The following is a 22,457-nucleotide window of genomic DNA, read 5'->3' on the forward strand; positions in this document are numbered from 1 at the left end:
GCGTTGTGGTTAGCAGCCCAATGCAGAACAACTATGCCACCAGGGTACACTCAACTAACAGTGACACAGTTTCTACTTTATGCTTCCTGAAAAGGGAAAAAAAATCAAATGGTATATGCTTTGGGAATTCACTGTGAAGTGGCAGATATATAATTCATAAAATAATAAAATCACTCTATATTTTACCAGCACAGATAAACTTGTTATTCGTGAGAAAGAGATAGCTATAAAAGTTTTGGATTCAAGCAGCAAGCTGACCCAGTGTGAAAAGCATAATTTACAGATACAGATGTGGATGATCTGTGATGTAGCTATTCAAACTGAATGCATTAGCTTGCTACATTCAACACATTTCTCTTCTATAACCATTATCCATTGTACAAGGAGTCTCGGGAAAATCAAATGCTAAGTGCCACATTTGAATATAAGCCCCATACCTGCAATTGCTCATAAATGTAATGTGAAGATGTGGAAGGGCAGGAAGTACTATTCACACCATCTTCGATCTATGAGTTAGTGACTTCTGCATCTACTATGAAAACTGATATCAACAGGAGATTTACTGAGGTAAACTGATAGCTGAGGGAACAGTTGGTGGGCTGATCCAACACTCCTTTAGTGGGAGAGAACGTTCCTTGCTTCCTGTTTGGGGTTGAAAGAAAGCCAGACTCCACCAAGAATGGACACTGCCAAAATAAATGTAGGAAGTGCACATTATGATTGGATTTTTACTCTGGTTTTAATGCACTAAAGTATACCTCAGATAAGAAATTGTTTTCCCTGGTTTATACTAGACATTTTTTTCATGAGCAGACAGGAAACAACGAATGAGTGGAGAGCAACATAAGGTACTTCATTCCTACTGTGACTGGCCAACATCAGAAGCTGATATGATCTGCTCTCCTATCATAAAGCAATGCTGACAAAGTTGCCCAATAAACAAGAAAAGTGCAGAACCATTAGTCCAACAACCAGTGTCTTTTACAAGTCTCCTATCTTAGTTTTCAAAGTGTTGTCTCGGCAAAGCACTCATGGTTACACTGGATTGGTAAGTACAACACCAGATGAACTACTGTGGGAGAAAGGTGCTGTGTCTGGGGCAGGGAACTGGAGGCCCCCCTGCTACCTTGAAGGAGCATTGAGTACATTTCACATTTTCTATTAAACAACATAAAATCTATATAAAATGACTAGTTCTTGTATCACCCTGCATTGAGAGTAATAAAAAAGGTACCAATGATTAATGACAGTGTTGTTGTTCTTTCCTTCTCTTAAACACACATTCACCCTCCTACTTAAGAGTTCCCCAAATCTACACTGGGGATGTAGAGTTCATGACATAGCGTTCCAGTCCCGGTGCACATCAAAGGCCACACTCCTCTTTCCCACGGGTTCAATTGCTTTCATCGACTAATAAGTTTAAAGCATGATCAAATCTGTTCTTCCATTATGTGAGCCTTGTTGCTACACTGTTTTGCCTGCTCACTTGAAGAGTCCTGCAACATCTTTGAGATATCGCCAGGAAGAATCTTTGGCCGCAGGCTGGTTCTGGTGAGAACTTTACCACCACCTGCTTCGCGAATCCAGAGAGGTGAGCAGGTGACATAGTCCAAGATAAATCAAAGCTCCCCTTTTTATTGTTTTCCCTTCTCGACCCTGTGAAACTGGTTTTGTTGTTGTTGTTGATGGTGGTGGTGTTGTTTGTTTGTTTGTTTCAAAGTCATAGCTAACACAGCATAGCTACTCGCACACTTGAACAACCTGATGTTGCGTATTGATTGCTTTCCAAGAAACAAAAGGAAACAAGACACCTTAGTCAAGGGCATTTCTTGACTTCTACTGCATTAAAACATTAGAACAAGGGAAAGGAAGGGCAGGGGAGAGGAGCCGAGGAGGGAGGCAGGAAGGAAGGAAAGAAGGGGAAACACAAGCTCATCGTCAGCGCCAACGGGAGAAAGCCAAGGAAATGACACTTACCACTGTCACTGTCCGACTTGTTTTCGTGCTCTGTGTCTGTCAGGGTGAGGGCTGAGTTGGACCGGCTTGACAGGCAGGAACTGCGGCCTGATTTGACCCCCCTGCCCCAAAGTCTCATGGCATGCTCTGGGGACATCACGGCTTCGTTTTCAGTATCAGCATCTGACCCTGCACTGATAGAGTAACCTCTGTGGGGAAGCCCCATTTCCGCACAAAATGCCAGTCCTCTTCGAGTTGCTGGTTCACAAACTCCTAACTGCCTTAGGGTAAAATTCTGTCCTAATTAGGGGAAAAAGAGATAAGAACTAGTGAGTATGTTTTGTTTTAGGTTTTTGTTTTTAAATTTCTCTAAAAATATACTCAAGCATTCATATTTTCCAATGAACAGCACCAGGTTTTGACATTAGCTTTGCATGTTATATGGTCAGGTAGACACAGTTATTGGGGGAGACAACTTAAACATGCCCCAACTTAAGTCCATAAGCACCTCTACAGAAGAACGAGTAAAGTGGCATCGACTAAGAACAATCCTGCATGGGACCTGAGGGAAGAATTAGTTATCAATGACTTAATGTTGCTTAGCCCACTTGTGGTCTGAATTACTTCCTGTGTCCCAACTGTAAACCCAAATCCCATGAAGGTCCGGTAGATTCCAATTTTTAGTGGCTCTGCAAGGCCGAGTAGAGCTGTCCTTCTACTTGGTCGCCAAGGCTGTCCATCTTTATGGCAGCAGACTGCCACCACATCTTTCTCCCAGAGAGTGACTGATGAGCGTTTCCCACTGCCGACATTTCAATGAGCAGTTCAACTCTTTAACCCCTGTGCCAGCAGGCTCCTAGCTCGCTACAGTCCTCATCAACCAGGTCTTCCCCTCCAGGTGGGACTCCATTAGATGAACACAGGTGTACCTTAAGGTGTGCATTACATGGGAACAGGTGTGGTCAGTCTCCTCATTTAACTTGGCCACCAATCTAAACATACGTCATACCTATAATTGCATTTGATGTAGGTACATATGTGTGGATGTACATGTAAATATATATATATGTCAATGTGGGTATGTACAGACTATATTTTGGTATAAAATATCTTGAAAAACTGTTGCATGTTTTGGACTCTGACTTTCTAGACGTTTTGTTTCTAGAAACACCTGGAAACATCTGTATTGATCAGAGTAAACCAATTTTTGCAAATAAAGTGCACTCTAAAAATAAAGTGGAAGCATTATGTATTTAAAAATTAATGATAAAATCAAGTTCCCTGAAAAATAAATGGCTGTGAACCCTGCAGGCCTTTGCTAATAAATCGAGCATAATAAAACTCATGACACTGCAATAACTTAAAGCAAAAGTGTTTAAATTAGGTGACACTTTAAAATGACTGCTGTTATTAATGACTTTTCCAATCCTGTATTTATTCTTGAAATTTCATATGTGTTTTATAATACTCGTGAGAGAAAGAGAGCGCCAAGGTATGCTTTAAGGAAGCGCACGTGTGGCTATGGAGTCCTGGGGGTGGCGTGCTTACACGCCGGACTGCGATCTGCATGGTTGTCAGTTCAAAACCAGGATACGGACTGGGCTTTCTACTCCTATAAAAAGGAGCGCCTCAGAAAGTCACCTCAGAAAGTCAGCATGGGCTCGATGGCAGTGAGTTATGTGTGGTTTTATCTCATGTCAACATGGTCATCTGAGACGGAGGTGTCAACCAGAATCAAGATAAGTATACAAAGTATATGAAATGCACATGTAAACCAAGATGGATTTAAATGCCACCCCAGAACCATCAAGCTTTTTAAGAATACTACACTTTTATATCACTCATAGATTCCATCCTTCTACCTCTACCTGTTAAACTATTGAAAAATTCAATTTGTTGATAGGAGTAATAGCATACCTTTTATTTAATACAGAGGATTTTATAAGTTGCTTGCCATAAAACTGAATGTCGAATCTTCCAGGAAATAAATCAAATATTTACGCACCATATAGCAAATATTTGGTTGTCAAGATATTAGCACCGTCCAGGCCACAACACATTCTAACAAGTGTGGCTAATTGCTTTATTGCCTTGGTCATATCAGAAGTTGGAATCAGCCTTATCTCGGTCAGACTTCCAAATGGATTCTGACAATGACATTCATAAATAATGAAAACCAGTGACTACAATTAGCTACAAATCAAACTGTGCTTTATCAGAGAGATGGGAATAAGTATTTGAACTAAAAAGTACTTTTATGTCATAAGAGAAAAACCCAAAATAAATAGCAAAAGGAAAGGCGTTGTCCAGATTGAGAAAGGGGGCAGGCTCGAGGAGGTCCGAAACAGTATTTTCCATCTTAAAAAAATGAGAGGGTAGAACTCAGCAAAGCAAATCCAAACAAGGCCAATGTCACCGTGAACAGTTCCTGCCAAGGCTATGGAAGATCTGACCCATTGTTATTTACATGCAATGTTTAAAACGGGAGGAGGGCAAAGACAAGCAGTTAAACTGTATCCTCAGATATGGTGAGTTTTCCTAGACAAAAAATGTTCCATGGGATGTAAAATAAATGATAAGATCTTCTGCATCTTTCCTCTATTTCGTCAGGTGTCCGTGTGTGAGAATAGCCATAATAATAAAAGAGAAAGTTAAAAGAAGAATTTCTTTTCTAGTCTCTGAAATGTAAGTTGAAACATTGCCTACATTATCGACAAAATTTTCACACTACTGCCATTCTGATGCAAAAATCTAGGATGAGAAAGAAAGCAGAGCGCCCAGTCTTTGTTACTTGCTATCCAGGTGTGCAGTCAGGGTTCAGGTTGTCATGGAGAAGCCAACACGTCAGCCTGATGAACTGATATGAGGACCCTGAGCCTTAAACAGTGTCTGAAAGTCAAATCTCACAAAGATGGGAAATGCCCCTAGAAAGCAGGAACAGGAGGAATGCCATGAGATTCCCTCGGTGATTTAAACAGATTGCTCTGGTGTGCACTAGGGAAGAAGATGCTTGGCCTTGAAGTTGAAGCTTCACGTCCACCTGGCAGAAAGTCTTGGGGATGGACTTCTGGAGACCAGCCTTTGGAAAGACTGTGGAGCGCAGCTCTACTCTGAAGCATGGGGTTTACCATGAGTTGGAATCTGCTCAAGGACAACTGGCTCAGGAAAGGACACTAAACTTGGCCTCAGAGAGCATAAGTTACCCCTCTATTCAATTCATACTACCCCTATAGGTTTTTCATCTCTCCAGGCTGTCACTGTCATGACTGTTCTAGAAATTGCCTATAAAAATAGCTCATCATCTCAGGGCTGACTGAAAAGCCCAAACCAAACCTACTGGCCCATCGTTCTGCATCCGGACTCAGAATAACCCTATAAGCCTATATGGGGTGTCTGAGGCTGTCCATCTTTCCAAAGCAGCTGATCCCATTGTCTGCTTATGAAGCTCCTGGTGGGGTTGAACCACTAACCTTGTGATTATCTGTCTAAACACGTAAGGGCTAAATGAGAGATGAGCTAAATGAAAAATGGCTTTCATTTATTAATTGCATCTTAGCAAATGATATTACAAATCATAGAGAAATATATAATATGGAGGTGAGCACAGGATCAAATTCATATAATTTTAAACTAGCCACCAGTGGGGACTGATGCGGACTTTTACTTAAGATATGGCCTTCATTCAAAATGATCTGTCTCAGGCCTGTTGGGGCTGATGTTGCCATTTCTGTTTGTATGAGAAAGGATTTGGGCTTTTAGGATCCCTTGCTCACACACAGCATCCTCCTGATAGGTCTAGCCATTAAATTAGAAAAAAAAATTAACCTATTAGATCTCCCCCCACAATCTAGCAATATAGGTTTGACTTAGGGCTCAGATGCAATTTTGACAAATTCAAGAACTGACAAGAAGAAAGCTTCCTAACTGGGAGTCGAGATGCTGGTGTCCCAGAGGCAGGAAGATCAGGTGATGATGGCATTGCGGCGGGCTTTAAGGCAATGCAAACATTTTTAAAAAATGGAAAGAGAAGGCAGGAAAGACTGCCAAGGGGCTGCTGGAACTGGTAAAATCACAAATCATGTGACAATCCTTCTTTGAAAACAACAAGGAAAAGGTGAGGCTACCTCTTATTCAAATTTTCCATGGTTTCTTCAGACTGTAAAAGCCACGGGTTCTTTGCAATGGCTCCACTATCACTGTAACTGTCATTTCCTTGTCCTTGGCATCCTTGAGGTTCATCATGCTTTGCTGAGACCGCTGGATCTATCTCCTGCATGCTGAACTTTGGGAACCTCAATAGCAGGGCCAACAACAGTGGTTCCCAGTACACGTTGAAACAATACCAAAACAATAAATTTTAGCAAGAATAAGTATTCCACAGGGTAGAATTCATTGTGATTAGAAGGTGAGGTCAGCTTGGATTAGGTTAGGCTTTTTTTTTGTTTCATAACACTCACAAATTTGAAAAATCCATTAAAAAAAAAAGCTAAGCACAATAAGTCAGATTGTATCATTCTTCTGAAAGTTCACATTTTAAATAATGATTGAAGATAGCTGACAACGTGGAAAGGATGATAAAAGGATGACAAATACTTCAAGTGACCTGAAACACAGCACTGCTTCTCTTTTAATAAAAGACGCTGACTGGAAAGATGGGTTATCCATTTAGCCTTCTTTTCCTATAGCCTCCGTGCCTCATCGGAACCAGGCTGTCTGTCGTGCAGTGTTGCTCACCAGAACACTAGGTCTCTATCGACTTTGGCTTGTGTGAATAGAAAGACAGAGACGCTACCTGAGGGACCAGTCTCATCATCACACTCCGTGATGGTGCTACAGCACCTTGGGAAAGAAGAGGTCCCTCTCTCCGAGCCGCCACCACCCCCTCCCTAAGGTGTAGGTTTCTATCTCTCTCATTCTCTTTCTCCTTTGGTTACTTGTTAGTGCTTCTTTTTCTCTTTTTAAACAGCTTTTAGCAATAGAAGTCACATACCATACAATTCACATATTTAAAGTGTACAATTCTATTTTTTTTTAAAATAGAGTTGGGCAACCATCATCACTGTCAATTTTAGGCCCCTGAAAAGAAACATGGTACCAATTCGCATCCCCACCTCCTTTCTGCCCAATCTGTAAGCCCTGGCCAATGACTCAGCTATGTGCTCTCTCTATAGGTTTGCTATTCTAAACATTTCACAGAAAGGGGGTCAGACTGTACCTGGTCCTTTGTGACCAACTGCCATTACGTAGCATTATGTTTCCAAGGTTCATATATATTGTAGCAGCTATGAACACCTCATTCTCTAGACTGATGGATAATACTCCATGATATGGACAATATACCTCTCTTGTCTTTACTTGCTGACTGTGATGAATAATGGGGCTATGGATAGTTGTGTAGAAGTTTTTGCACAGGCACATTTTTGTTTCTCTTGAGTAAATACCTGGGAGAAGAATTGCTAAACCATATGGGAATTCTATGCTTAACTTTTTGAGGGATCCCCACACTGGTTTTCAAAGTGGTTGCACTGTGATGTTTCCACCAGCAGTGGATGAGGCCCGCAGGTCCCCCACATCCTCACCATACTTACTGCTTCTGGTTCTATCATGAAGTAGGGCTGGACGTTTGCAATGAGGTATTGGAATGTAGGTCTTTAATATTAAAATTTGGGGGAAAATCAACAAACAGTGTTTTTTTATAAGAACTTTATTGCTTTATGGTATCATCTATCCTTGTCTTGTTTCTTTATTTTAATCCCTTTCTACATTCCTGTGCATTTTTTATCTTTATAAGTATATTCTATACTTTATAAAGATATAAAAAAGCATAAAAATACTCTATAATTCAGTCAATCTATCTTTAGGACCATGTCCTTTTGACATTATCACAAAATCTTATTTTAAGCAAACCATTCCAAAAAGTGTTCATTTGGCATGTTGCAAGACTTAAAGAGAATGTTTACCATGAAGAAATTGGCTAAATATATTACATAACCATGCTATGGATTATTATGTGGCTAGTATAAAGAGTGAGTTAAGACCTATAATTTCTGACTTGGAGGAAAGCAAATTAAAACTATTGTAAATGGGAAAAAAAAACTGTTGCTGATTACTGTGTCTATAGCATGACTCGAATTTGGAAGGAAAAAGGATGTAAGCCAAGAGATTACATCAGTGTTCATTTAGAAGTTGTACACAAAGACCAATAATTTTCTTTTTGTAAGCTTAAACGTTTAATTTATTAAGACACATCTCAATCATTTAAAAACAGAAATCTCAAAGCCTATCATCTCTCTTTCTAAACAAATATATTATCTAAACAAATATATTGTCTTTTAATAGTTTCTACTCAATGCTCTAATTTATTCTCTCCTTCTGAGAACTTAAAGTTTAAAAAGGCTTTGTTTGTATTTTGTAAGTAATGAGGTAGTGTAGGAAATGTGGAAGCATTGTTGTTTCTCCTGTTTCAATGGTTCCCATTTACTTCATCATATATGAATATTTTAAAGGAGAATGACCATCCTATATTTTTTTCTACAAAACAATCCCCCAAACTGATGTGGGTAATGGAGAAGAGACCTGATATAAATAAGTTTAATGCACAGAAATAAAATAATCTAAACTGTCTTTAATTCATTTCTTTGGTTATTGCATGAATGGAGGCAAAGTGACCGTCCTCCATTGGTTAAGTGTCTTATAAACGCACTGCCATTGAATCGATGATGACTCTCAGTCAGCCTATCGGATAAGGCAGAACTGCTCCCGTCGGGTATGAGACTGTAAATCTTGACAAGAGTAGAAAGCCCCATCTTTCTCCCATGAAGTGGTGAGTGCTTTCAAAATGCTGACCTTGTAGTAAGTAGCCCAATGTGTAACCACGGCCCAACCAGGGCTCCTTGGATGAGTCAGCACACCAGACAGGACCAGCTCACTGGTAGAGTCAATGCAGACTCATAGAACTGAGCAGAACTGCCTCGGTGAGTTTCCAAGACTTCCAACTCTTTATGGGAGTGGAAAGCCCTGCCTTTCTCCTGCAGAGCAGCTGGTGGTTTTTAACCGCTGACCTTGCAGTTAGCATCCCAAATCATAACCACTACGCCACCAGGTTGAGCAACTCACACAGCCTATCAGTGGTTAGCAGCCACTGAGACCGTGGATTCACTGCTTGTTGGGTGCTGTGCCATCCATGCAATCTTCCTCTTACCTACGATTGCTGTCCATCCTGTGTCTGCAAAATTATTATAAATCACACATAAGAGAAATATACAGGAGGAGGCTTCAAAAAGTTCATGGAAAAAGTCCATTAGCCTTTAATGCCATTTTCCTGATGAACTGTTTTGAAGCTCCCTCATATATTTTATTTCCTTTGAGTCTTAATGAAGACTTTTATGGGATATCCCCAATCCTTTAACCCTTTTACATTAAATTTGACACTGTTTGAATAGAATATCTATTTTGAGCATGTAATAGGAATTTCAATGTTAATATACACTTCTGCGTTTAAGTCCCTACTAAAACTACAATTCAAAAAATTCTCTTATAGCCTCACTAACAACCAATTGATAATTTGACCATACTCAGCTCAATAACAAATACCTTAAACTTCTTCCCCGCTGTTACTGTGTTCTCATATCACAAATAACTTCCACTAATTGCTTAAATTATGTACTGATGCTATTAGCATTATTAACCCCACCCCAGGACCATCAGGTTGATTCTAACTCACAGGGTGGCTGACGGGTTTGAACTGCCAACCTTATGGTTAGTAGACATAGATCTTACTCAGCAATGCTACCAGAACTCCTTCCAAACCATATACATACAAAACTGCCCAAAGCCACGCCCACTGCCATCATGTCCATTCTGATTCGCAGCAACCCTGTAGCAACTCTATAGGACAAAGCATTTCCAAGACGGTAAATCTTGGCAGGAGCAGAGTCTGTCATGCAACTAGAAGGCCACACAGTTGGCAGCCTGACACCTAACTCACAGAGCCGCCAGAGCTCTGTAGAAACACAATGATGACCTTGAATTTCTAGAAGGCATCATATTTATAACATAAAACCTGGGAAAGCCTGGACCTGCAGAAAGCGGAAACCTGTCAGGGCAGTAACATGCTGAAGTAAAAAAAGACTCCCAGAAAAGAAGGGAGACACCACCATCCACTAAAAATTGTCCCTGAAAGTGGTAAGACCCCCTCCCAAAGGTGGAAAACTTGTGAGATCAGGAAAAGCAAGGTCAGTCAGTAGAATTCTGCCCCTCACAAGTTTCACAGTCACCTCCTTTATTATCTAACCAAGTCCAGTGGAGACCACTGAAGCTGTCTCCCCAGCAACCATCTGGGGTCCCGGGGGTGAGATGCTGAGACTGCAGAGGGCGAGATGGATGGCGAGAGAGGGAAGCCTGGTTATGCACCCCTAAGCACAGAAAGAAGCCTAGAATGAGAAGCCCTGAGGAACATGGAGTTTCTTTCAGGTCAGCTTTGGGAAGCCCCCAGAAGAGGGAGACCATCTGGCTATTAAATGGAAGGCCTGTTGGCAATCAGCTCCAAAGTCAAAGTTACTGCCATCCAGGGGTTTCCGACTCACAGTGACCCTGTAGAACAGGGTGGAACTGCTCCCGTGGGTTTTTGAGACTAATCCTTAATGGAAGTAGAAAGCTTCATCTTTCTCCCTGGGAGCAGCTGCATGGTGGTTTCAAACAGCTAACCTTGCGGTTAGCAGTCCAGCACCTAAGTTGTGAGGGGTTTAACTTACAGAGATCAAAAGCAGTCTGGAAAAGAAAATAAAGTATTTCATCCAATGCAATATGCAAACGAATTTGCCTCTATTTTCCCCTTACTACTTATTTTTTCAGAACATGCTAAGACTCGCTGATGAAAATATGCCTACAATGTATCTGCTGGTATCAGCTAGTCAAACCGCAGTAGGCATTGGTATAAACATGCCAATGGTTTGCCGTGAGGCAGTGGGTGTTTAATAATGTGAGAGAGGCGGCACCACAGTGGATCCTAAACTGGCAACATGGCAAGGAACCGGATATCAGTTTAGTAGTAAACTGGGAGCTCAAGACATTAGGCCAATAAAGGGTGACGCGGGGCGGAAGGATTATTCCCACTGTGTCCAGAGGAGGCCTGTAAACTACATCTACCCAGACCCTCTGGTAGGTAATCCACAAAGCAGGTTGGCCGCCAAGCCAGAACGAAGCCCAGCCTACTTAACAGCCCAAATTAGTTAACAATCAGTCAGGCAGGGGAGCTGTGCAGAGAGCTAAGAGGAAAACATTCACATGAAATCATGATAAACTGGAGCGATTTAACTTGTGTCTTAAGTACAGAAATATAAGGTTGAGTAAACATGACCATCTAAATCCTTTAATCCCACTGCTGACATTTATAGTGACTGAGAAGGATTAATCATTTTGATCTCTGAATCATTTTAAGTAGTTAATATTTAAAAGTAATAAACTTTGGAGTTGCAGTAATTAGCCAAGTAGATCTGATTAATGTTTCAGGGCTTTTTTTGGTCTCTCTTTGTATTAAGACCTGATTCTCACCAAAAAAAAAAAAAAAAAGGATATTTTCTCAGCACCAGCACGCATTTCAGAAATCATAAAAGGGATTCAGATTCCTGTCGTTTTTGCATGATGACAAAGGTGAGCAGCAACACTGGAAATGAAGGGTTTGGGCCCTCACTGCAAATTCATAGCAGCATTAAATGCTGAATGGTGAGACCATATGGTCATATTTCTTTTGAAGTCTAGGATCAGTTCCCATTATTCACTATAATGGCATCCAAGACTAAACTAAATCTCAGCCTTTAAAATTAAAAGCATTTTTCTATTGGCCCTAGAATCCTCCTCTTTCACAATGCCCCACGTGGCTTAATGTTAGACATATTTGCATTGTACAAAAGTACAAAGAAATAAGATAAAAATTAGAAGATGGAGAAAATGTAGTTTATTTCATTTTATTTCTGAAGAAGGATAATAATGTGTAGAGGAAAAACTGACCATGTTCATCACATCGTTGGTGTTTTAATGAGAGAAGTTATTAATACTAATTTTACACCTGTCCAATGCTAAAGTTTTAAAGTCTCAGAAAGCCAAAAGGCAGTTCTACCCTGTCCTCTAGGGTGGTTAAGAATCTGAACCAACTTGCTGGGAGTCAGTTTGGTTTTCTTGGCTTACTGCTACTAGAGGCATTCCCAATGACATACATGACCTTCATGTTTTACATATGGAACTCTGGACCCAATGCTTCTGATCTATTTGGACATAGAGGATATAGAAACACTTAAAAAGTATTGTATAGAAATTTGGGGAACCAGATCAGGTCCAGCCTGCACACAGGGGTGGGAGCTGGGGATCTACTGACAAAGTTTGAACCGTTCAAGTCAGATCTAGGCCTTTGATCTTCTATACTCCTTTCTCCCAAGCACTCTGTTTAGTGACCGTTTTCCAAATTGTTCTGTATTGTTGGTTTTTATTGTGTTGTTTGGTTTTTGTTCGTTGATAGTAGAGCGTATCTCAGCATGTTATGTCAATGGAGGTGTGTTAAAGCTGTGTTATATGCTTTTCTGTGTTTTGATATCTGAAACCCAGGATTGATGAACCCATAGGAACAGCAAGTAGAATAAGGAGTTCGGGGGAAGGCGGGTACAGTGGTGGTGGTAAAAGGAAGCCGATGTCAAAGAGGTCATATAGAAAAAGAATGGTTTGAAACTGATAGTGGTAGCAATTGTCAATTTTACTTGACATGATTGAAAGACATATTAAAACCCAACTAACAATAAAAAAGTATTTGTAATATCAGTAATACTCCAGTAACAAAACTGTCCCCAAAAGATGATATTTAAGAGCTTACGATGTGCCTTGTTATATCTGGAAATTAAAGAAAATGTTTGAAAGGGAGATATTTGTCTATGTGCCAATAATTCTTTACTCTGTTGTTTAGTACAATCCTGGATTCACTGTGTATGCGATTATCCTAATGGGGAAAGTCTTTATCCAGCAAAACATTACAGTGCAACAGCAGCTGAGCTATTTTTAAGAGGAGGTTGTGGTTATGGTTCAGGTAAAAACAATGTGACTGCCCTGGGCACGAAGCTGAAATCTCACCCTGGCTGAAGTTGGATGAAAGGAAGAATACAAGCCCAAATCCTCCAACACAGCCGTTCAACATGCCTCGTGCTTCTTCTGTTCCGATTGCTTAAGTAAATCTTACATGCAGCGAAACAAACATCTGAAGTAGACAAGTCAGTGGTCCCAAACAAGCTATCTCCAGCTTTACAAAGAATACCTTTTACCATAGATTTCTCTTGCCTAACTGAAAATAGAATGATGCAGTCTGCACTGTTTTCTGGTTTCTCTAGCTAAAATAATGTTGCTTTTCTTTTAGATTCCTCCCATTGTTGCATAGATCTCTCGTTAATTCTCTTTTATTCTCCAGCAATAAGTCTATCCTATGAAAATACCAACCAAGTTGTTACATCCACTCACCAGATAATTGAAATTCAGCCCTATGATAAGTGATGCTGCTGTGAACCCAAGTTGTTATTTCTTTTACTGTGGGTAGGACCTGCTAGATCTCAAGGGAAATGTGATAGGAGGGGATACCGCCCCCTCCAAAAAACCCAACTTCTTTCAAAGCTATGTATTTAATTTATTTTTTTACAAAATAACTTTATCACTTCAAAGTACTGTCCATTATACTTAATACAATAGTCACATCTGTGATTTCATTCTTGGAAACATTTTTCAAACTCATCTGTTTGGATGGCTGACAGCACCTCCCGCATTTTGTTCTTCAAATCGCTGTCCTTTCATGGCCCTCTTCATTTGTGGAAACAAAAAGAAGTCACACAGAGCAAGGTCAGCTGAGTAAGGTGCGTGGGGCAAAAGAGGCATGCTGTTTTTTGCCCAAAACTGGCACACTGAGATGACTGCATGAGCAGGTGCATTGTCATGGTGGCAAAACCAGACCCCATCGGGCACATCAGGCCTTTTTTGTTGTACACTGTTATGCAATCTTTCCAGAACCTCTAAATAGAAAGCTCGATTAACAGTCTGACCTGGAGGAATGAACTCCACCTGCACTACGAGTTGACAGTTTCAACCTTTGGAAAGTTGATGGATGTCCAGAATGAAGTTTGTCATCGACATTTTCCATCATTTTTTGAAATGAGAAAACTACTTGGACATTTGAGTTTTCCCTATAGTGCTGTTCTTGAAAGCTGTGTTCAACCTTACAACAGTGTCTGCGGCACTTTTCCAGCACAGGAAACAAAATTTCACAGTTGCAAACTATTCTCTTAAATCAGTAAGCACAAAAAACAAGGTTCGAGGGAAATGGTTTCTATGAGAAAACCTCTGTGACCAGAGGACCTTCCTAGGTGATGTCACGGATGCACTAACAGAGCAAGTTACGTGCTGCTCGCCTCGTGGGAAAAACGCACACTATGAACGGTCTGCCCAGGGGAGCTATTTGTTTTGTTTTCTGGGGGGTAACTCCTTGTATTTGCATTTTTATAAGTAATAGCAGTTTTTAAAGCCACTATAATGTTACACTATCATTATCAATATATAAGAAAGGTCTAGTTGATCCTCATCCTTATCAACATTTGGTGCTCTGAACCTTTAAAATTTTACCCATTTGAGTGAATGAGTACTGGTATCTCATTGTAGTTTTAATTTTCATTTCCTTGATGGTTAATGATGTTGAACACTTTTTCTTGGGCTTATTTGATATTTGTGTAGCTTTTTCTCATTAATACACATTCATTACATGTTCTAGACACAAGTCCGTTTTATATGTACATATGTGGCTAGCTTTTTCATTTTCTTGAAAATATCTTCTGATAAACAGAAATCTCTAATTTTTGTGATGTCAAGATTATCAGTTTTTTCAATTTCTCTTTCTTACTTAATGTTTTATAAAAAAAAATTTGTGGTTCTCTAAGAAATCTTTCCCCACCTGTACAAAGATATTCAAGAGTATTTTGTAGTTTTTACTGTGTGGTGGATAAAGTGGTGTATCAACTTAGCTAAGCTGTGGTATCCAATAGTTTGGCCAATCCTTACTGTAGAATTGTTACTGTGAAGGTATTTGTAGATGTGCTTAAAGTGTACAGTGAGTTGACTCTAAGTAAAGGAATCCACCACTGAATGTGTGATGGCTTCACCCAATCAGGTGGGCCTACGGGGCAAATACTGAAGTCTCCAGAGAAGAAGGAATTATCTCAAGACTATCACTGCCATCCAATCGACACTGACTCATAGCAGCCCTACAGGACAGGGTAGAACGGCCACTGTGAGTTTCCGAGACGGTAACTTTTTATGGGAGTAGAAATCCCCATCTATCTCCCTGGGACCTGTTGGTGGTTTGGAACTGCCAACCTTGAGGTTCACAGCCCAACTTATAACCCCCTGTGCCACCAGGGCTTCTTGTATCCAAACAGTAACATAGAAATCCTGTCTGACTTTCCAATTTGCAAGCCTGTCCTATGCCTTTCAGAATCAAGACTGCAATCATTCCATTCCTCTTTCCTGAGTTACGAATATTCTGGTGTGTTCTATAGATTCTATACTTGCAAGCCTGTGTTAGTCCAGGTAGACTAGAGAAACAAATTTATAAACATGCATGTGCATAGAAGAAAGAGGTTTATATACAAGAGTAATTGAATACTGAGAAAACATCCCAGCCCAGTCCAGCTCGGCTCCATAAGTCCGTATTAGCTCATATGTCCGATACCAGTCTGTAAAGTCCGCTTCAGGCTCATGAAACACATGAAGTGACAGGAAGATCACAGGCCAGTCGGTGGGAAGTCTTGTGAATCCAGTAGCATTGTAAGCATCTCAGTGGTGGTAGGGGTCCCCACCTGACTTCTCCAGCACCCAGTGCACGGAATCTATCTGTGCCATGTGTCTTGTCAGTAGAGTGTCTCCTAGGGAGTGAGAAGAGAGAATGTCTCCCATCCCCATGGAGGAAAACCAGGAATTCCCAGAATTCTCAGGAGAAGGCCATGCCCATACAGAGGCCTCATTGGCTATGTTCCGATTGACAAACTAGACACCCCTTCACTCTTAATCCTATCAGGTCCCAAAGTGATACCAGAATATGTAACTACCACACAACCCTTACCATCATATAAGTCAATTCCTTTCAATAAGTGAATCGCTCTCTCTCGCTTCTCATCACTATCTTTTTAATCTATCTATCTATCTATCTATCATCTAACATCTATCCATCCATCTATCATTGATCTATTTATGCTCTCTGTGTTATTCCGGGTAGACAAGAGAAACAAATCTAGGGAAACTCATATGTGTGAAAGAACTTTATACCATGGAGTAATTGTATATTAAGAAAACATCCCACTCCAGTCCAGATCAAGTCCATAAGTCTGATATTAGACCATATGTTCAATACCAACCTATAAATTCCTCTTCAGACTCACACAACACATGCAATGATGCCAAATACAGGAAGATCACAAGCCAGTGGGCTGAAAGTCTAGTGGATCCAGGGGTGATAGAAGTAACTCAGCACTGGCAGGGTTCTCCATGTGGCTCCTCCAGCTCCAAAGCTCTGGTTCCATCAGGGTAGTTCTACGTGGCTTGTCAACAGGAATGTCTTGCAGGGAGCCAGTGTGCTATATATCTCCTTTAGTGCCTCCAGGGCACTAAGGTCATCAAGCTGCAACCTAATTGACAGGCTAAACTTCGCCCCTTCACTCTTAATAGTCTCAATTTGACAACAGATTATGTAACTGCCACAGTCCATGACTTATACACTGGTTTTTCCTGCATTGTTTGGGTTCTTAGTGGAAATTAGAAAAATAGAGTAGAAAAAGGATTGGATTTGTCTGTGATGCACATGAACTGGTAAACCTTTTAAATAGTTGTGTCTTGGCTTTCCTCATCTTCATTGTCACACACTGCCCTCAAGTCAATGTTGACCCATTGTGACCCTATCAAAATGATGTCTCCCAAACAGAAGTGTATGCAGAGGCCAAAAGGAGACAGCTCAGAGAGAAATGGAATATGAAACAAAGCCAAGAGCAACTGCATCAAGCGTCCAAGGACTATGTCAAAATTATGAAAATTTCTTGGACATCACCAGGCACTTTAACCAGGTGGAATGAGTCACTGAACCTGGGGGCTCAGGACTATAGGCTTAAAGGACTATAGGCTTAAAAGCTCATGATCAGAGATCTAAGGTGCAGTAAATGGTTTTTCCATGACCAAGGAAAAGACAAGAGATGCAAACTGGAGATATATGGACACAGTTAGTGTACTGCACTTGTGGACCATGAGAAAACCAGCCTCCACAACCCAGATGTGGCACTAGATGGTGCCCAGCTACCATTCCCAACTGCTCTGAAAGGGATCACACTGGGAGGTCCTGGGATAAAGTGGGAGAAAGACATGGAGTAAGACTCAAATTCATCAGCAAAGGACTATGGTCCTTGCTCACCTTTTGGGTCTGGAACGGAACTCACCCCAGTGGCTCAATTTTCGGCCAAACAATACATAGGCTTATAAGGGGACTAACAACACTATTAATGTGCGTGCTGTTTGGAATAATTGACTATTTGTGTGGCAGCTTTTCCCTGAGGACAAAGTTCAAAAGGGTTGGGACAGAAGGTAGAATGAGGTCAGGGAACACGTGCAGGAGGCGGAATGGGCGATGTCACACTGAGGGGACGGCAACAAGTGAGATGAAGCAGAATGTATAGGATGATCGAGCGTGAGCCTGATGACCTGTGAACCTTCACCCAATTTATAAGAAAGCATTAAAAAGTATATTTTCTCCCAAAAGGTGGGGGGGGGGGGCGTCGAAGGAAAAGACAAAAGGCGTTGGTCAAAGTTCGAGTCACAAGGAACTTTGGTTTGGCCTTCATCCCCAAACTAAATGAGATGTGCTACTGCCTGCTCTGTCTGACTCCTCCCCCAAGCGGCTTGTCTGGCGTCCACCCTAAACTGGAAACAACCCTCCGAACTGCACGGACACAAGCATGTTGCCTGTGAGTGTCTGGAAGTTGCTTCCCCCTCGCTCCTGGAAGTGTTAGGAGCAGCCTGCTGTGTGGTTCCAGAGCTTGGGTTGTTTTTCTCCTTCGCTCTTTAGTGATTTAAAATTAGCAGGTTTTCTCCCATAATGCCCTTGCCCAAATATTACCTCTGTTAATTTTCTGTTATTTTTCTTTGTGAAGGTTTTTGGTTTGCTTAAGAAACCCTGATTGTACAGTGTGTTAAGCTTTAGGCAGCTATCCACAAGGTTGGCAGTTCAAACCTATTCGCTATTCCACAGGAGGAAGGTGAGGTAGCCAGCTCCTAAGAACAGTCTCAGAAACCCAATGGGGCAGTTCTACTCTGTGCTATAGCGATGCAAGGAGTCAGAATCAGCTCAACGGATTTTTGGTGCCACTGTGTCTTTAATCTCACACTTATCAAAATTATTTTGCATGAAACAATAAATTACTCTGGTGTTTTTTTTTCATTTTTTCCAAAGCTAAAACATCTTAATTGTACCCCAAACTCTTTCACTTTAAGAATGTATTGTATTAAGAAGTCAGGAAGGATTAGTAACTGTTTCCACCCAAAACAGCGTAGGGGATGGCAGGATGGCGGTCTATTGAATTATCTGTAATTGGGCATTTGGCCCAACAGCATTCTAGAGAATGCGTTCCCTGTCTCTGATAAAATAGGCTCAGATCTCCAACAGACAGTGCCTCTCCTTACTGTAAGAAACTTCCTAACCTAAGAACAACACTATTTTTCCCCATGAATGTACAATGTGGGAGCCCAGAAGGGGAGCGGTGCGGTGAGGATACACGAAGTAGGATTGGCTCCGATCTTTTTTTGATGGATAGAACAGCTTATTGTGTTGTGCATTTTCTCTTTTGCGAACCGTCCCGACATAACTTTTTATCAGTGGGTTATTGCTCTATTTTCAATTTGTGAAATCTCTTAGTAGGTTGTCAATATGAACCTATTCTGTACATCACATTAAAAACTTATTTCCCAAACAAATGCCTTTGTGCGTGGCATCTTTATTTACATATAAACCAAAATCCAAACCGCGGTGGCTGAGCAGTTGATCTGGACTCTGACAACACGTGTGTGTAAGGGCAGAATTGTGCTCCCAAGGCTGTGCCGAGCCTCGGACCTTGCAGAAGCCGGTCACGGGCCTCTCAGGAGAGACTCTTCTCGGTGGAGTTCAGCAGCTGATTACTTAATCGTTTGTGCCACCCAAGGATTCCATGACATACAAGTTTTCAGTAATTAAAAAAAATCATCGTTAAAGTCCTCTTCTTGGTTTTCTTATTCCATTAGATTATCTTTCTTCTTATAGTGTACATACAGTGTCTGGGGAAGGCTTCAAGGGTTCACAACTATGTTCTAAGGCTAGAAAGCATTAAAAAAAAAACTGTAAGGATTTCCTCTTCCTGTGCAGCTAAGGATGGCCATATATCACAGTTCTGAAAAATGAGACACAGGAAGACATCTCAAGGGAGTGAAAAGAAATAGCCCAATGCACGAAAGAACTTTCACTTCACTTTCCCTTCTTATTTCAATCAGGAAACACAGCGGCAGTCTGGGGATCAGCAGGACATAAGCCGTGTGCCAGAGCCAGGAGCACAAGACCGCGGAGGGACCTGGGTCTCGTGTGACATCTTTCATCCCTGGACTGGCCACCTCTGGACTTCCTGTTTTGTAAAGAAAAGATTCTCTGAGATTTTTAAGTAATTGATCTGAAAGCTGTCTCTACTCATGGCTCAAGTCATTCTTATCTGATTCAGTCTCCCAAATTAACTTCTCGGATTCTTCAAGCTTTATTTTTATGTTTTTACATTTGCCTTTAATCCATCTTCATTTATTTTTGAATATGCTGAGAGATATGGGTCCAATTTTATATTCTCCCAGATGGATAGCCAGTTGTGCCAGCACCATTTATCAAATCCCACTGAACGGAGAAACCATCTTTGTTTCATGTTAACTTTCCTCATATACCAAGGTCTAGTTCTGAAGTTCAAGCAGATTCCACTGAGACGCTTGCCTTTATTTATGCCAAATATGCCAAATATTGATGTGATTACAGTGACCTCATAGTATTTAAAACATACAGGTAAAGGCTATTTTATCCTTATCATTTGCTTTTAAATACATTTGGGGACACTTTTTAGGCATTTATTCTACTTTAGGACCACTGCCCACATATAAAAACAAGCGTATCTCTGGGAGCGTATTTGTGATGACTTGACTTCAGTGTATTCCTTTTGGGACAGCTGATAGTCTTCTGAGTCTTCTCCATAAATATTGACCATCTTTCGCTCGCTGTATGCCTGTTAACATTCCATTCCAGTCAGCTTCAGGTGGGTCTGAACTCACATTGGCTCGTAAAGTTCCTCACTGGTGCAAAGGCTCAGTGCTCAGCCCCTAGCTGAAGCCTGGTTGCTGAACCCACACTGGTGGTTTTGAAGAGGCCTGATGATCTGACTTCTGACTTTTCAGACCATCGAGCGCTTTTCTGCGCTGCACACGCGGTGGCTATGAATCGTGCACGGATCTCTTCGTTCCACTCCTGAGACTATCACAAGATCTTCGGTACTATTTGTTGCCATTGTGACGGCACATTTTTTTCTGACTTCCAAATCCAGCCAGTTATTCCTGAATAATTACTATAATTGCTTGATAATAGTAATTAACACGCATCAGGCACCATTCTAAGAAGTCTGCATATATTAACTCATCACCACCCTACAGATGGAAAGCTGAAGCACGGTCTACAGAGAAGAAAATGGGAGCATCGGGAAATCAAGTCCTTTTCCCATGTAATTTATCTGGCCAAGATTCGGTAACTTGCCACTCAGCTGGTGAGAAGAGCCTCGGTTCAAATGCAGGTCATCTGAACCCAGAATCTGCGCTCTTCAATACTCAGACTGCTCGATGCACGCTGCCTGCGATGTCTACATAGTTATCTCGCATCTATCCAAATTCCAAATTCACTGCCAACTTGCCTTCTTAAAAAATAGAGAAGCATGTGGATTTTGTACGCACCCATATATTAAATAAAAGTACTCATTATAACTTTTCCCATAATATGCATCAGTGCTTCCATTTTCTTTTCTTGTTGACATTGCTACGGCGTCTTAAACAATTTTGAATCGTGACCACAGGGATGGACATGAATCTTTCCTATGTGCCTGACTTTAACTAAAATGGCCTTAGGAACCTCACCAATTAGAATGCGCTTTAATTTTTAGACTGATTATCTTAAATATGATCAGATTTGCCTTTCTTCTGGTTTACTTAGTATTTAAAAAAAAATACTAACGATGGCTGTGTTCTATTCAAAAGCTTTCCTCCTCTATCGATAGAATCATGTTTTTCTTTAACTTTGATTCATTAATGTAATTATACTAACAGACTTGCTAACATAGAAACATCTTTAACAATGATTAGTTACCAGTCAGTTACTAATTTGGCCTAGAACATTTGCCTTTTTGTACGTGGTTAGATTCTCATATATACATTTAAATGTTTGCACATAGTGAGAAGCAAATTTCGGTTTATGTTGCTTAGAATACTGGAGTCATATGTTGTCACTAAGGTTAAGCCAATTTCATAAAATCAATTACAGTGCTCTCCCTCTCTTTGAGGAGTTTGAGTAGGGTTTGCCCACCAGACATAAGCTGCACTCTCTCTGTGAAAGTCAACTTCCTACTTTTCTTGTGAGATAACTGATTTTGACAAGCTTTCTATATCTTCTCAGATAGTCCTAAAGAATAATACATTCTAAAATTTTAGATTTTTCAAATTTGTCGTGAGAAATAGTCTCTCTTAGTGGTTTCAATCTCTTCAGTATTGCTCCTTTTAAATCTCATTCTTCTTTAACTTTGTACCTGAGGGGCTTCGTATGTTATTACTCTGATTAAAAATCAGGATTCGTTTGTTTGTTTTCTAATTACAACTTCCTATTTGTTATCTCGCTCTTCCTGTTCTCCTTTGGTTTGTTTTCCCAAGGAAGGATTTTACTCATTTCTTAAGTTGTATAGAAAGTTCCTTGTTTGTTGATCTTTGCTCCTTAAATATATTGCCTAAAAAGGCATTTATCGTTTGCCATGAAAATCTAAGTAAAGAGGTATTTCTTTGTTTACCTCTGGCTTACTTAGCTCTAATTTTACTAGATTAATAAAGTCTCTACTCCTCTAATTTTTAAAAAATATCTTTTTGTATTAAATATACCATGTGTTTTTGCAAATGTTTAACAGAAATATAAAGATCAGCGTCATTTATACCTGAGAGCTTCTTATACCTTTCTTTCTGCTGTTTTCTAGTGTTCACTGTTACAGATGGGAAATTCAATACTAGACATTTTTTCTTTTTTGGCCTTTCTAATATCACCACCACCACAACCAACAACAACCATAAAAGCTACCTTTTTATCCTCTCTAAAACCTAATATCTTACAAAACATCTTTATCCCCCAATTTTTAAAAAAT

The 22,457-nt window shown here is 40.5% G+C and overlaps 1 protein-coding gene across 4 annotated transcripts in view; it reads right to left on the reverse strand.

The window, feature by feature from the left end:
• The window catches only part of TENM3 (teneurin transmembrane protein 3), a 554,322-nt gene that overhangs the window by 524,195 nt on the left and 7,670 nt on the right, over positions 1 to 22,457 (reverse strand). For all 4 annotated transcript variants that reach the window (XM_004696135.2, XM_045286700.1, XM_045286698.1 and 1 more), the window contains exon 2: positions 1,978 to 2,256. In XM_004696135.2, coding sequence (XP_004696192.1) covers positions 1,978 to 2,256 — 279 coding nt within the window. The remainder of the gene's footprint in view (positions 1 to 1,977; positions 2,257 to 22,457) is intronic.

This window comes from Echinops telfairi, unplaced genomic scaffold, assembly GCF_000313985.2.
Source record: "Echinops telfairi isolate 266 unplaced genomic scaffold, ASM31398v2 ScPeMD7_9;HRSCAF=40, whole genome shotgun sequence".
NCBI classification, from domain to species: Eukaryota; Metazoa; Chordata; class Mammalia; order Afrosoricida; family Tenrecidae; genus Echinops; species Echinops telfairi.